The 15,706-nt window shown below is 35.8% G+C and overlaps 1 protein-coding gene across 9 annotated transcripts in view; it reads right to left on the bottom strand.

Moving 5' to 3' along the window:
• Positions 1 to 207: 207 nt before the first annotated feature.
• The window catches only part of SLC4A10 (solute carrier family 4 member 10), a 120,982-nt gene continuing 105,483 nt past the window's right edge, over positions 208 to 15,706 (bottom strand). For 4 of the 9 annotated variants that reach the window (XM_026852577.1, XM_026852581.1, XM_026852578.1 and 1 more), the window contains 6 exons: positions 15,509 to 15,577; positions 12,986 to 13,159; positions 12,226 to 12,348; positions 8,821 to 8,888; positions 7,060 to 7,176; positions 208 to 2,531 (listed from right to left, as the gene is read on the bottom strand). In XM_026852577.1, the coding sequence (XP_026708378.1) occupies positions 2,465 to 2,531; positions 7,060 to 7,176; positions 8,821 to 8,888; positions 12,226 to 12,348; positions 12,986 to 13,159; positions 15,509 to 15,577 (618 nt within the window). In that variant the 3' untranslated portion in view covers positions 208 to 2,464. Of the gene's footprint in view, positions 2,532 to 3,433; positions 3,460 to 6,355; positions 6,395 to 7,059; positions 7,177 to 8,820; positions 8,889 to 12,225; positions 12,349 to 12,985; positions 13,160 to 15,508; positions 15,578 to 15,706 lie in introns of all 9 variants that reach the window. The other 5 variants (XR_003398790.1, XR_003398788.1, XR_003398787.1 and 2 more) reach the window with 5 other exon arrangements.

The raw sequence follows: 15,706 nt of genomic DNA on the forward strand, positions 1-15,706 counted from the left end.
GAAGTACACCACCATCAACCACACATGGCAAGCCAACACTTGATAACACTGCATGTTTCAATAAGATTGCACTTGAAAATGGAGCAGTACTGAGCTCTACAATTCATTAATTTGTGAAGCATAGTCAAGTGTCAGGTAGACATTTAAAACACTGTACCCTATTGCATACTTGTTCTGGGTTTTGCGGGGTAAAAATAAAATTGAAAATTAGTTAGGATAAATATTTATTTTCACATAACATTTCTTAATCGTGAAAAACACAATAGTCTATTCACATGTACACATAAACTTTTGTAATAAATTACATCCAAGAAATTGCGTAATTTTGACCAGGAATATGAAATTAGAAGTAATATAGCACTACATTTGCTTTATATTGTATGTGATTACAGAATGTTAAGATTAACATTGGAATAGCATTTAAATTCGCACAAGAACAGAGTGACTCTTTTAAAATAAAACCACTCTGAAATACTGAACAGAAATACAGAATGCCATTGATTACACTGATTTCTTAATATTCTAAGAGTTGGTCAAGTGAAACTAATACATTTTGATTGTATACATTATCTGTAACAAAGTCAGCAACATATTAAAACACCACCAGGCAGCTTTCGGGACAAACCAGTACTGAACTTCTATACTAACCTTAAAACAATTGGAATCTTAAAATTTATCAAGTACACAAAACAAAGCATTTAACGTTAATGCATCAGCATTTTTTTTTCCTAAATTTACAAATACAAACACTGAATTAAATGTAAATCCTTTGTGTCCATTAGATTTTTTTTTCTCCATAAAAATTGCCTTTAATGGGCTTTAATAATGCTAAGTCAAATTTAGAACAGTGACCTTATTAGTTTGCAGCAAAATGCAATTATCATTTATGGCTAAAGTAGTAAAACATACACACTCACACACACATGAAAACATTGGAAGGAATACTTTAAATGTGCTGGATTTGAAAAGTTGTTCACATGAGGTCTATGGAAAAATTATGATCTTTTGGAAAGCTGGGGAATGTTAAGAGTCCTGTAGATGCGTTGTTATAAAGATGACAAGACTAATTCTTATTTGTAGGATTCAAAATAATAGCATAATAATGAGAGTTAGCTTTCTTTCAATAATTTAAAAATTTACCTTAAAAAAATTTAAAAATCTGTGAATTCCAAATAACGCAGTCAAACTTTTGCTCCATGCCTCTATTAATTCAATATCTAATCTCACAGTCCTTGTTCTGCACAAAAGAACAGCTTGAAGGATCAGGCAGTAACAAAATCCATTACGAAAAGTGTCTTTGCAATGGCTTTAAAGCCACATTTTACTGTGCGCAATGCTGTTTTTACCTTTTAATCAATATGTACTTGATGGAATAGTGAAGAGCTGTAACAAAACCAACAGCAGGATACCCATTTAAGTATTATAAACACTCTCTGAAATTAAGAGGTTTACAGTTACTAGTAGAGAGAGGACAATATAAATATGCCCTTTATGTGGCTGTATTTTAGGCAATAAAGAGAAAAATCATTGGGCAGGTGATATAACTGCATATGGGGTATACTTTCTATCTACAAAATTTTCCCTATTATAAAATAATGGGTTGATTAATGACGTAACGCAGTTGTTTGGCCTACCACGGCACCATTTATACAATACAAGGTAAGATACTGTAATCACAGATTGCATTTTAAGAAGTATGTGTTTCACATCAAAGGATGTGGTGTTTTTTCAACTAAGGTGAGAGAATGGTTTAATATATATTTTTATATATTTTTATATATATATATATATATATATATATATGAGACTATGTTCCAGTTACATACAAATTTGAATATTAAATACACTGTATTAAATCAAGGAAAACTTCACAAATACAGAATCTGACCCTGCAATCCTCATTGCAAGAGTAATCCATGACTTCAAAAGGGCAGCTTGAGGAGGAAAGGATTATCCTTGTTAGTTTGTTCACAGGGTCATGTCAGTTGTTACTTTAAAAACTTCTTTAATGTTTGCTTGTCAGTTTGGGTCTCCTGAAATCATTTACTCAAGTTAGGTGATTTAAAAAAAAAAACAAAAAAAAATTGGAACGAGTGTTTTCAAGTTCATCTTGAATGTCGATTATTAAGTATTCTCACACAGAAAAAGTAGCAAAATACAGTACAAACCTATTAACAGGAAAGTTGAATTTGAAAGAAACTTTGCTTGTTAAATTTATGATTTGGATACCGATAAATGGCCAATATCAGCAACGAACAAAGATTTTTTTGCATTGGCTACTGCAGACATTTACACAGATACTAGACAATGTAGACATGTAGACAAGGTGAAATGAGACATATATTGCACTACATTACCTGTGCTAGTTTGAGATGAAAGACAAAGTTACAAGGTCAAATCATGTATATTTAGTGGTTGTGGCACTCCTTTCATTCGTTTGTAAAAAAAATAATTGAAGAACAAGTCAAAGACAAGTCTCCCGGTCAACGCCTTTCCCTGAGTCAGCTTTCTTCTCTTTTCTGATTTCAGCACTAAGAAAAGAAGGAAAAGAAAGTTAGAGCAGCACTATCATATATATTAATAATCTACCTGAAAACCAACATTGCATTCATATTTTAATTTTTCATGCTGCATAGCACAAACTGGGAAGCAAGTGAAAGTTTCTGTGCTGAATGGTGCAGAAGACATCAGCCAGCATTTTAGTGACGAGGTAGGTAGAGAACTGAAGATGTACAGACAGACAAGTCAGCCAGCATGCAAGCAAAGATAGCCACTTTTTTCTTCTTTTTTCCCAGCAAATAAAACTGTTAATTGATTAAATAATGGTACAGTTCTCAGACAATACCAGCATTTTCTTAAATGGCACAAACAAGAGGTCACAATAAGTATTTATTGTCTTTAAAATGTATTCTGCTGCTCAATGTATAATTAGAAGAAATGTTTCTGAACTAGAGTAGTGCAAGCCAATTTTCAACTGTAGTATTTGGCTTTCAGTCTTGACTGGGGGGTAGTGACAATATTCCCCAGCTGGAGCTGAATACATACTTCCTCATGTATACAATATAAGGAAATAGCTATTTTTAAAAAATAAGCCTGGAAGATCTTATAAATGCCATATCACTAAGAACTCTGTAGTAGAGTTCAAATTTGTATTCAGCTTTATTCCAGTTAAAACATTGATGATTTGCCTACAGAAAGCAATATATGTGAAAAGCAGATGATTTTTTTTTTTTTTTTTTTTTTTTTGAAGAGGGTCCTAATTTACAACAGTGTAAATAAATAAAAAGTCATGTTCTTGCAATGAGTTTCAATCACACTATGAAAATGCAACGAGGCTTCCACAACACAGGCAAATCAAGCCTTCAACAGAGTGGCAGGGTATCTAAAAAAAAGATGGTTCTGAGAACAAACCTGTATCAAGCACATAACCTACCAGGCTTCATGGGAATAATTCCTTAACTAGAATGAATGAGAAATAGTCTGAGTTACACAAGGCTTAAAGAAAGCAAGATCAATTCTCAAATTCTTAAGGTGATTCATGCACAATTTTACAATCATCTGACATTTTTCTTCACATAAAAATTGCTTTAAGGATACAATTCAGTTCAGCCAAAGCTTACTTCTATGCCTATGGCAGCTTCCAGAGGTGTTAATGGAAATAGCTAAAGAATACCAACTTCTGCCACTTCAACTGCCAAATCTGTCACCTTCTGTAGAACAGTGATAGAATTGGGTATGTTACACTTTCTGCACACAAAGGGTATGCAAACAAATTCCTGGGGGGTGAATTTAAAGTGCAGCAGTACAGCAGGCAGAGAGTTACCTGTGCTTAGTAAAAGCAAACACTGAGGATGTGTTGTGTGCCTTACAGTCTATAATATTTCCAGGTTTTAGGTGCCTCTGTGATACCAGGAAAGTCCTCCTTCTATTTAGGATTCACACCTCTGAGCATCTCCTGCGGATGTGGGCTTTAATGCCTTGAGAAATTCAGGGGGAAAGAAAAAGAAAAAAAAAAAAAAAAAAGGACAAGTCCAGCCTTTTACCAGTAAAACACATAACTGGTAGATCTGTAAGGGACCTGGAGCTCTCTTCCTCCCTACCAAGGGAGCAGTCCTGAGAAAGAAGGTTTGGAATGCAGGATTTGCGTATCTCCAGGTAGAGAAGGAAACTCACACCATCTACAAAGTGATAGATGCCTCTTTTTCCAATACTTTAAAAGATCAGCTAGGACCACCTTCTATACATGGTCAGATCTTCTGCATATGTTTTGAAATTGCTATCTGAGGGGCTTAATATAAGCAAAGGCAGAGGAATATTTAATTACATGTACCAGAGGGCTATGTTTCAGACATGTGCCTTGGTGTTCAATTCTATCAAGACAGACTCAAAAGCAGAACTCTAGGTCCCTAGAAATTTTCATAATGAAAAATTAAGGTTGGAAAATTGTAAAGTCCAGCTGCCTCTACCATAAGGCAACAGTTGACTAAGTAAATCTCCTTTAAATCCCCTCTTTAAACACTTAAATACAGTTACAAGTGTGGGATGTAAGAACTATCATGCACTATACTACTTCACAGAGCCAGGGGCTGGGCAGAGCTTATTATAGGTAATATACATGCATCAGGCCAAGAAGTCATTTGTATAAACCTTCCTCCCTAAAAATCTCTCTTTGGAGATGATCTTAGTTTATTATTGGCCAGTCATTTCATTGGTCAGGTAAACGCAGTATTTAATTAGTATTAAGAACTTCCAGATTTTATGTATTCCAGAAATCACCCTATATTGTTAACTGATTGGTGCCTTACGTAAAAAGCATTACATTAAATTATAATACTGTACGATGATTTCATTGTGCCCATTTAATAATATTTTGGGATATTAGTATAAGAAAGTAGACCTGACAACAGGTCCTAAACACTTGTGTAGTTGAACACAACGTTATTTTTTTTCCCCTCTGCTAAGAGACCCTTCACTGAGGGGAACTGTGTAATGTAATACTGATGATCATTTGCAAAAATTATCCTTACAACTGCTACCATTCCAAGCTATCTTTTTTCTCAGTACTTACCTAGGATTGAATTATATCTTCATGTAATGATATGTGCATTTAGGAATACAATACTTCTTTAGCTCTGTCTGTAATATGATTTAAATTTAATATTGTCTATGGTTTTCCTTATCAGAAAGTAAGGCTTCCAGGTTTAAAGGTCTTTGAATCTACTTCTGTCTGGGAGTCTGAGACAAGCTAAAGTACATGAAAAAAGCAGGACTGCAGATTCTTTACGTTGTTCCTTTACAACAGGACACTCTTATCTAAAACCATAAAACCTGCGATCCTTTAGTTCCTTTTCACCCGAGTCTTTGTTTTCATGAGCAAAGATACAAGAACAAATTGAGAATGAGCTCACTGGAAAATGAGTTTCTATTTTACTGCAGTGGAAAGGCCAAATCATCTTTTACCAATGTTGTCTGAGCCACAGTCTCTGTGAATGCTCAAAGGATCTTTGAAAATTTCCGATAAAAACAGTACATGTTTACATAATCTATAATACCGTCAAAGAAAGCAACATCCACCAGAAAAATTACAACTACTGCATACGCAGTGGCTGTGACTGTACAACATCAGTTTCTTCTTTCTCCAGGCTTTTACAGCCTGGACAGCAGAGACACATAAGGAAGAAAACCCTACTGTACATCCTTCTCCCATGCACCACACTGATTTCACTGTGCCAGGATCCTTCTCAGCCCACATGTAGGGTGGAAGGCAAATCAGAACTATGCTGATATTTTGACTGTCAGTGAAACAGCATTAAAATGATCACATTAGGTGGGATGCTCCATGCGTATCTGAAATTAAGACTTGCTGGTCATCAACTGTTTGTCTTGTTTATGCTGTTGAGGTAAAGGAACCAACACTGAAAGGCAGCATGCCATTTTGGGGTGACAAAATTTAAAAATCTATTTCACTACTAAATTTTTTCTCTTACTGCATTTTTTTACCATAAAACAATGACTATCTGTTTCAAACATGGAGTCTGTTTTGAAAATGAGATTTAAGAACAGGCAGAATATAATTTTATATTTTTTAAAAGTCAAAGAATTAATGAAAAATAATTCTTATTAATAAATTCAATTTAATACTTAAATATACTACACCTACAGTTTCTACTTTTAATACACAATAAATTTTCAAATTTTAATATTAAGGGCTTTAATGAAGACCTTTTACATTTCTATTTGAAATTTATTTTCATTCTGTCTCCCCAAAAACTACACAAAGTCATTTGGGTTCCTAGGTGACACGATTCTGAACTGGAAGATACACTCAAGGAAAAGGTTGGGGGCAGGGTCTTACCTTTGGGGAATCAGCTTCTAGAGTGATTAGGAAGGGGAGCTTATGACAAAAATGTGATATGAAACAATTAAGTAGAAAATAGTTACAATTTATGGAAACAGAAGAAAATTTATCTTACAATCACACTGTGCTTGTATTCAATATTTTCTTATTCCCATAACTACTCTGTAGCACAAATAAAACATTGCTTCATTTTACGTTTGTCTGGACTAAAAGTTGAAAGTATTTAACTGGTTTGAGTACAAGTGAAGTAGGCACAAAACCAAAAAGATATAATGCAATCTTAAAATTGACTCCAAATGTTAGTAGATTGCATTCAGAGTACTGGGTTCTTCATATAGGTATTTCCAGGGCAGTGACAACCGCTTCTTTTTCAAAAGGAAAGAACAAAAGCAAGCAGAACAAACACAACAGCTGTTGTGCATTATCCAGGTGTAGGCTGACGGTTCATTACACAAGCATCAGGCATGCTCATCTTCATTTTCCACTGTAGCATAACTAAGTAGCATGCAAATATTTGTGGGGTTTTTTTAAATAAATAGTGAATTTGTGTTTTGAGCTCAGAATATTACAACTGGACATAAATAAAAGGAAACCTCACAAAATAAAAACTGCAAGAAGCTAGAAATCTTTCCCTAGAAAAATATTCTAGTATTTGTTTGACATGAATATATAAAGTATTATATAGTAAAAAAAATTAAAACCTTTTAGAAGGAAAGCTTGACTCCTTATCCTTTGCATTCTCTGAGGTTATCAACAATGTCTTCCACACAGCAGTTTTTGCCATTTCGTCAGAAATGTTTATCACAGATGGGTCATCTCTAGGCAAGATTAAAAGTAAATACATAATAAAACAATGAGCAATCAGTCTTGTTACTTATTAACTCTACAAAAGTCCTTGAAAACTGGTAGCGATGATAATAAATAAGTGCAGTGCAAGTTAAGAAATTACATTAAATTTCAAAAATACTGAATGACTTTAAAATAGTCTCTTAAAACATCTTAGCACTTTTTTTAGTATTTTCCTCCTCCAACAGCAATTAATCACAGTAACATCAATAAAATGTATTGTGTCACTTCCAACTAGTATACAGAGAAAAATGAGGAACTGTGACATTAAATATTGCCCAAGATCTCATAGCATGACAGTGGCATATTGGATTAAGCAAGAATCCTAAGAGCTCCTAACAGTTCTCAAAGTACTTATGCTTTGAAACTCCACCTGCTTTTAAAACAGTTTTGCTTTTTAAAATTTTACAAGCAATGAAAAACCTTGACAAAGTCAAAAATTCAAGAGATCCAGTAAAAATGTCCCAATTAAGCAAGCTAATCAGTAGCTTTAAGCAGCATTTTGTTCCCATTATGCCCTTAGCTTTACCTGGACTGCTCCAAATACATATTCATACAATTAAGAATAATAAAGTCTTGAATGTTTTAAGGGCCTGGCTTTACATTATTCCCAACTTCATGGTTTACATATGGCTTGACATTCAGTAAGACCTCAATAAACTTGTTTTCAGTGTTTTGAGGAACCACTTTATCAACCAGTGTCCTGACTCTTTTTAGCTGTAAGACTGTGACCCCTTACAGCACAGAAAGTCAGATATTACCCAGGCAACTCCACCTAAGTAAGCATACTACAGATCAATACAGATCACACCTCAAGATAAACTAAGCTTATATGGCTAATGGCTAATATAAAATAGAACAAAAAGGTATGAACAAAAGAAAAGAAAAACAGACCATCAGAAATGTGATGAATCAAAAGTAAGAAATGAGATGGGATTTCTCAGAGACACAGACAGTTGAGACGTAAGGGTAACTTTGTGTTAAAATATGAGAGAAGGCCGCAATGAGATAGTGTTCCTATGAACTCGCATTAATGGCAGAGGTTACTATCATCAGATATTTCAAATCGTTATTAAGAACTTTCTGAAAACTGTAAATGAGAGTAAGCCCTTATGGGCCGGCCATGTGTATTATTCCTATCTATAACACAGGTTCTCATGGTTTTAAGTCGGGTCAACCCTGCATTATGCCTTATCTACCCTGGTCAGCTCTTGATTCACTTACTATCGCACATACGCAGGATCTTAATTAGAATGTTTTAAAATGTTATACTCTTAAGAACCTAGTTTTTCTGGGGTGTGTTCAAAACCTTTCCCGGCTCCCTGCTAGCATCGGGGCGAAGGGTTTGACCTGCTCTACATCTTCCTTTCGCACTGCACATGTCAGAAGCCAAGGCTCATTATGAATGGCCTGATCCTGCAGTTCTGTGAGAGCACATGGAAAGACTGGAAGAGGCTTGTTAAAAGCTGCAATATATGGTTCAGTTCACCTATCCATACTCTACTACCAGACAAAGATCCTCCTGACATTCAGTAAGCATTAAGAATAAATATTGCGGCATGTTTATTTTATTTGTTTAATTGCAACTCACCTAAAAGAGGAAAGGTATATTTTACCTGTAATGTCCTTCTAGTGGTAATTGAACAGTCCCTTCCTCTTCCATTGCTAACATACTTTGCTCTTCCTAGAAGGAAGGAATTTAGATGTGAAACAGAATATGATGTTGTGGAAAGTGAAATTTATGTGCTCTAAGTATTTATTTGAAGTTATTAAGGTAAGATACTTTTCAACTCTTTAAATATTTAAACCCCTCTATTTTAAAGATGTATCTTCACTTAATGTTATTTTCAACACCAAATAGAGGAGACACTTTTCTAATAAAAAGGAAAGAGAGAAATTAGTAACACGGAGTGAGCAACTGTATGGTGAAGTTTAAATATCATGCATAACAGGATACATACATTGCAAAGTTAACATGCAAAAATTAGGGAAGTCAAGTTTGCACACACAATTTTAATACTGATAAAGTTTTACTGCAGTGAAAGGTAGTGAAACAGGACACCAAAATTAGTTTACACTTGACTAGGGAAAGATCTTCTATGACTAACGGAAAGTGAAGAGAACTAGGGGTCATATCTACCAAAAATTTTTGTGAAATAGTTACAAATTTAGAAAATCTATCTTAGGGGGAGGGGAGAACAAAACAACACCCCTCAAGCACCATGCCCTGCCTACAAGAACAAAGGAAAACAAGTCTCCGTCTTTCAGACATCAACTCAAGGCTCCACAGGAGGATTTTCAAGGCTCACACCCCTGTTAAGTCAGGAGGTTAACATGCCTTCACATGAATGTAACTATCAAATCCTGCCCTGAACTGTTCCACTGTGTGTGTATGAACATAACAGAAACCCAGAGAGCTCCACATCTTTCTTCCCTTTATTAGATGGCTTTGTAACAGCTTACCCTGGTGCCTGTTTGAAAGTGGGAGTTGGCTCTCCCAAAAAGAGAGCTTACAATTTTCTGGCAGATCACCGAAAACCCCACGTGCATCATGCACACTGATAAATTGGTATTAGCTGGAAGAGCCAGCAAAATTTTCCAAAATAGCAGAATTTAAGTCCTCTCTGCACACAGAAATTTGTTTCTTCTATGTTTTACTACTACAACTATTTTAAAAATCACAACAGTTTTTTTCTCCAAATAGGAGAAGTCACTTTGTTCATTCCTGTCTCAGAAAGACAATTGACTAACATCAAAGTAGCTTCCAAAGGAGGTCTGTGAGGAGAAGGCATATATAATATCCACTATAAACGTATAAAGTCTCAGAAAATTATGGCCTAAAAATATAAAAACAACTTAAGTGATCAAATTAGGATCCAATCAAATAAGTTTCAGATCTTGTCAACTATATTTCTGAATATTCTTGTGGGTAGAATACTTCTATTTTTAAAAGCCGTGTGATAGCAACTCTCCAATTAATTCCTTAGGCTACATGTCAGAAGTTTTATTACTAGTTAATTTTGTCATTTCTAGGCTTCACAGCTTCATAAGTTTTTGACAGTTAAACAGTTTTAATAATAGCTCCAAATATTTAGAAATGCCAAAACATGTAAAAATAACCTCTCAAAATAGACAGTGAATGAAATAAAGTAACACCAGTAGATTTTCCCAGTTTTGTTTTCTGATGCCATCCTATCAAGCAAGGGAAGAAAAGTGACATATAACCAAAACATAAAGATAGAAGGAATTCTTTCCAATAACCAGACCCACAACAGCTACCTTGGTTACTTTTGGTTACTCTGAATTGGGATGACAACAGATACTGTGATGAAACGACTCTCTGGTCTGCTTGGATTCAAGGGGGAAAACAATGACTCACGTATTTTAATTTCAGCCTGGTAGTTTTACAGGCACATACTAAATAGTAAATAATCATCATGATGCTTTATCACCTAGGTAAAATCTTTTCCCCAAAATGTATTCTGTGAAAGTATTTTGAATACGTGAAAGAAAGCAAAGTTATAGTTCTCCAGGTTACAGATGAGATGAGTTGTCACATGTCACAGAAGAATCCTAAAGACAGAGAAATCTAGTTTTCATAACTACATGTTCAAAATATTAGCTCACATCCTACTTCTGCAAATAGTCTTACCAATGGGAATCCTTACACACACCATTTCCCTGGTCTAAGATCACATCTCAGGGAATCCCTAAGGATAAATTGCCGATTTATCCATTCACATAGTCTAGTTTTTGCAGTACCCTTGTACTACCAAAAAATTATGTCTCACAGGTCCTGGGCTTTTGCAGACGTCTTCAGGGCATCTTACAAGTCATATGCACAACTGTCCCCAGAAGACTCCTGCCTAGAAGTGACCACAGTCTGCCAAGACCATGTGGCATCATCTGCACCGTCCCCTCCCACTGCTACCACAGCCTCACACCATGCTACCATTCAAAAGTGCTGACGCAGGACACATGACTCCCATTTAAAAAATCTGGCACTGACATATCCTACCTACTGCTCCTGCAGTTAGTGTCTCTTCGTTGAGACTTGCCCTTCATTTATTTGGGCCCAGTACTGAGATTCCCTAACAGCTGACATTGATCAGGTGGGTGGTACCAAGGACAAAGGCCTCCGTTGCTTGTGCATAAAGTTACTTCATATTCCCACAGTTTTATCTGATATTCAAACAAGCAATTCATGAAGCAGCAGCTAGATGAAAATACCATCAAATAGATGCAAAACTGGTTAGAAAGCTACAATCAAAATTGTCAAAATACAGGAATGTTCTGAGTGGAAATGTGTAAGAAACTGTCCTGTATTGAGTTTATAAGAAATGACCTGAAATGCATATTCTTTGAAGGGAGACGAGGAGTCGAGATCTGAAACAGTCAAATGGGTGGTAGTGCAACAGGCTGTGAGTAAATGTCTGAGGATTTAGTTAACAGCAGTAAGTATCATCACTGACCTTTTCGTTAGAAAGTGGAAGTAAATTGTTTCTGCAGTAGCAGAAGGGAAATTCTGGCCCAGAGTGTAACAAGAAGGATATTACACAGGGTTGTGACACTACTGAGCAGCGAGGGCACAGGCTGATGGTGTATGACCTATGTATGGCTTGGATGTAGCTGGGACATGCCATGCCCCTTAAACACCGCAGTGCAGGAGAGATGAGACCAGTCCCAACGCAGCATCAAAGTGCCCCAGGCATCTCAGAGCTTTCCTACAGACAGGTTCGTCCCTGCACATCATCTGCGTGGGTCTCAGGAGCAAACCCCAGGAGCACTGTAGGGCTATGTTACATGACAGTATAGCAGCATAAGAATCTACATCTGTCACCCCACCTAACCCTATTAGCTTTGTAACCCTAAAAGGACTTACATAAAATATGACAATATTACACTGTTAGCAAATCTGCCTGTTGCATAGAATATGTCTTATCTACAGAATCTTCTCTAAATGTCTGAAGGAGAAATTGATGAAGTGCTACAAACCAAAAAAATCTGAAGCCATGACCCACCTCTTTCTCAGCATCTTCCAGTTTCTTTTTCTTGCTCTCGGGCATCAAATCATCTAACCAACTGAGCTCCCGCTTAGTAAAAAAGAAATCCATGAGTTTTCGGACAAATACCAAAGCTAGGACCTGTAAAGATATTAATTCAAAGAATTAGGAAATTAAGCAAGTAAGACTGATAAATATGCTTGTAGAGGAATACTTTCAAAAGTGGCACAGTTTCTAGCTAGAATTCTATCCTTTCATTTGGATAGGACAACAGCTGGTCTTTGTTCAGATTAAGTATGGCTTGAAGCATTTAACACTCACTGAGGTCAGTAGGTTATTTTTTATTTTCAATTAGTGAAAAAAAATCAGAGAGAAATCACTTAAGCACCAGGATAATTTTACTTTTATTTCCAGCAAGACACAGAACTATCAATAAAGTTCCTCAGTGCAATGACCTTCCTTAATGAATGAATGTCCTTTCTGTAAAATGATTAAGGGATACCCCTTAAATAAAAACTTTAAATAATATATATTTTTTAAAAGAATTTTCCTTAAAAGAAGATAGAGTTGGACTATCCACACATATAAACAGAATGCAACCTAGACTCAAACTAGAGGTTTTATGTAGAATTTTTCTTTACTTAATACAGTATGAATTGTCTTTGAACACTGAATCAAAGCAATATTGTAATTACCTGCCTACAATTAAATTTTTTCTTCAATAATAATTATCCACAAGCAAAGAGAGATTTTTAGATTAAATAAAAATATTTCATACCATCATAGGAAAGACAATGGCAGCTCTTGAAACTTTTATAATCCACAGAAGTACAAGACAACTCAGCTGAATTACAGTGAAGAGATGGACTTTTCTAAGAGGAACATGCCTCAGATAAATAAAATCTGGCTGATGCTTTGCAGGCATCCAGAATAACTTTATCCTGTCAAAGAGCTGAAAGAGAAATTTTTTAAAGTTGCATCAAAATGAGCTGTATGATCATCTATGCTGACATTCACACACTGCCTAAGAGATCCCGAATACCCTAAGAATGTGGCTTGTTATTCTAAAGGCAAAAACTGTGCAGAAGTTCAGCACAAAAAAAAGACTACCACAGTTACAATCACGAGTCATGAACCTAAACTAGTCCAACTAGTCCTTCAGACTCATCTCTCTGGTTGAGCTACGAGAGTACGGATGACAATCATAGTATTTAAGTAAAGTTTCATTGTTTGGTTAGTCATACTTATTAAATTCCTTTCAATTTTAATACACGTTATAGACACAAACCCCTAGGTATTTCCATTGCAGATGTGCTGAGATACTGGATTCCACTGAACTACATACTATATAGTTACAACTCAGGAAGCATCCTGCTTATAACTGCATAATGTGCTACACACAAAGAAAATAGTTATTTCAAAATAGTACTGCTAAGATTTGAAGTCAAGAAGTCAAAGTTAGACAAGGCCAGACTTTAAAGTAGACATGAATCAATTGTGAATCAAACTGAATTCAAGCTGGTTGATCCTTTTGGACATACACACTATTACACTGCCTTTCTAATACATTCTAAACTTTTGGTTTTCAACAGCTGAGCTCCACTTCCTTTAGCACACAAAAAGCTGATCATGGAGGGTTCTCTTCAATCTTTTATCTCCTGTGGATGAAACACTTTTTTTTTTTTTTTTTTTTTCCCTATCACACTTTCTTCACAAAACCAGGAACAAAATAAAACAAAACAAAACAAACAAAAACGAGGAATGCCAGAAAGACAACTGCCAAGCCATTAGGAATGTACATGAGAGGTTCTTGTTTTTCAGACCTATTTGGCTCCACACTGACCTGAGACTTTGTGTCAGCTGCTATGGCACAGTGATAATGGTGATGCACCATTTCTCCCTGCATGGATGAACCATGCTATATTCACAGTCTTCAGGAATTTCAAGTTTCAGGAAGTTTTACTGAGCATGTGCAAACTACATTTTTTTTAAAGGCTTATAATTTGGCCAGATTTGAGCAGATTTCTTTTTCACAGAAACGGCAAAAAGCACATCCTCCCACAAAAGCCATCTTATCAAATCTCAATTCCTTGTCCCAGCTTGGGGGAGGGAGAGAGGAAGGGGGATGCTATCACTTCTCAAAGTAAAGATAGCCAGATTTTAGCATGCCTTAAAAACACTCCTCAATAATGTACTTTCTCATACCCTTGTTCTGAGAAACAGCTGAACCATATTAAGTTGAAATTATCTAAACCTCAGTAAAAGCCAAACTACACTTCTTAGAATATCAGCCCAAATGATAAGAGCTAGGCAAAGTTATAAGAGCCTCTGAATAGAAAACACCAGACTAAAACCAAGAGATGTTGCCAGCTCTGCCTACAAATTACAGGTAAAAAAAAGCAATACATTTTTAATTTGTAACCTAAAATTTAAATACCATGAAATAAACAATTAGGCATTTTCTTTGCTCTTTGTATTTGACAACCTTTTGCACAGTATAATTCAAGTTTTTGTCATGTGATTGTTCTTTCTCAGTTTCCTTGGAAGGTGTGTCAATACCCCAACTTTCGATAACAAAGGCACACTTGAAAATTTGAGTGTTTGTGTCAGATGGGCTAAAAGATTTGACACCATGCCATTTAACACTGCAGTCATCCAGGAGAAATGGTACACAGGATATCATTACTGACCCTGACCTGAATGCTGGAGTGCCTCGCTCCTACTCAAGGCCACTGTGGGAATGCTGCCCTTCCACTAGACTTGCCCTTCATCCCTGAGGCCAGAAACTAAGTAGCATGGCACTTGCAACCACTTCCACTTCCCTGCCTGGGGCATTTATTTGCACTGGAAATGTCTTCAAAGTCTCACCTATGTCAGTTTTAGGGCAAGTTAGCCAAAAGCCATATAGGCAAAGTTCGAGATCAAGTGTACCACTACAAAGGCACTAAGTTGGAAGCTGAAAAAGCAGCAGGCAAGCATGTGAATGGAGAGGCAGGGGAGAGAGAAGAGCTCCTGAATAGTTGTTACTCAGTTTTTAGGCTCAGCCAAAATTCCCTTGATAACAAGGGAGAACAGAAAAATCGGCACCAAAATCTAAAAAATTGGAGCACATTACCTAAGGGGAATGCTCTATTTAGAGAGAATCCCATTTTCCTTTTTAAGTGAGTCACTTTCAAGAATTTAAGGTTGGCAACATTCCTTTAGGATTATACACAAAAGATAATAAAACAATATAGTAAGAATAACTACTCATTTTATAGAAAGCATCATCAGTAACACACTTGTCATAAATCCATTTTACCTGAATTCCCTTTAGAGATGAAGCACCCATGTAAAGAAATACTCCATAAAGTACTGGCATAGGAATAAACTGCATGAACAAGCAGAGAAAGAGAAGAGCATATTAACTACCATTCAATAATTTAAAATGCTTCTAGAAAGACATTCTAAACAGTTGAAATTCAAAGTGCCATATGCCTGCATTAATCAGACAAGTTGT

The sequence above is a fragment of the Athene cunicularia genome (assembly GCF_003259725.1).
Source record: "Athene cunicularia isolate RWA chromosome 7 unlocalized genomic scaffold, athCun1 chr7_part1, whole genome shotgun sequence".
Classification (NCBI taxonomy): domain Eukaryota; kingdom Metazoa; phylum Chordata; class Aves; order Strigiformes; family Strigidae; genus Athene; species Athene cunicularia.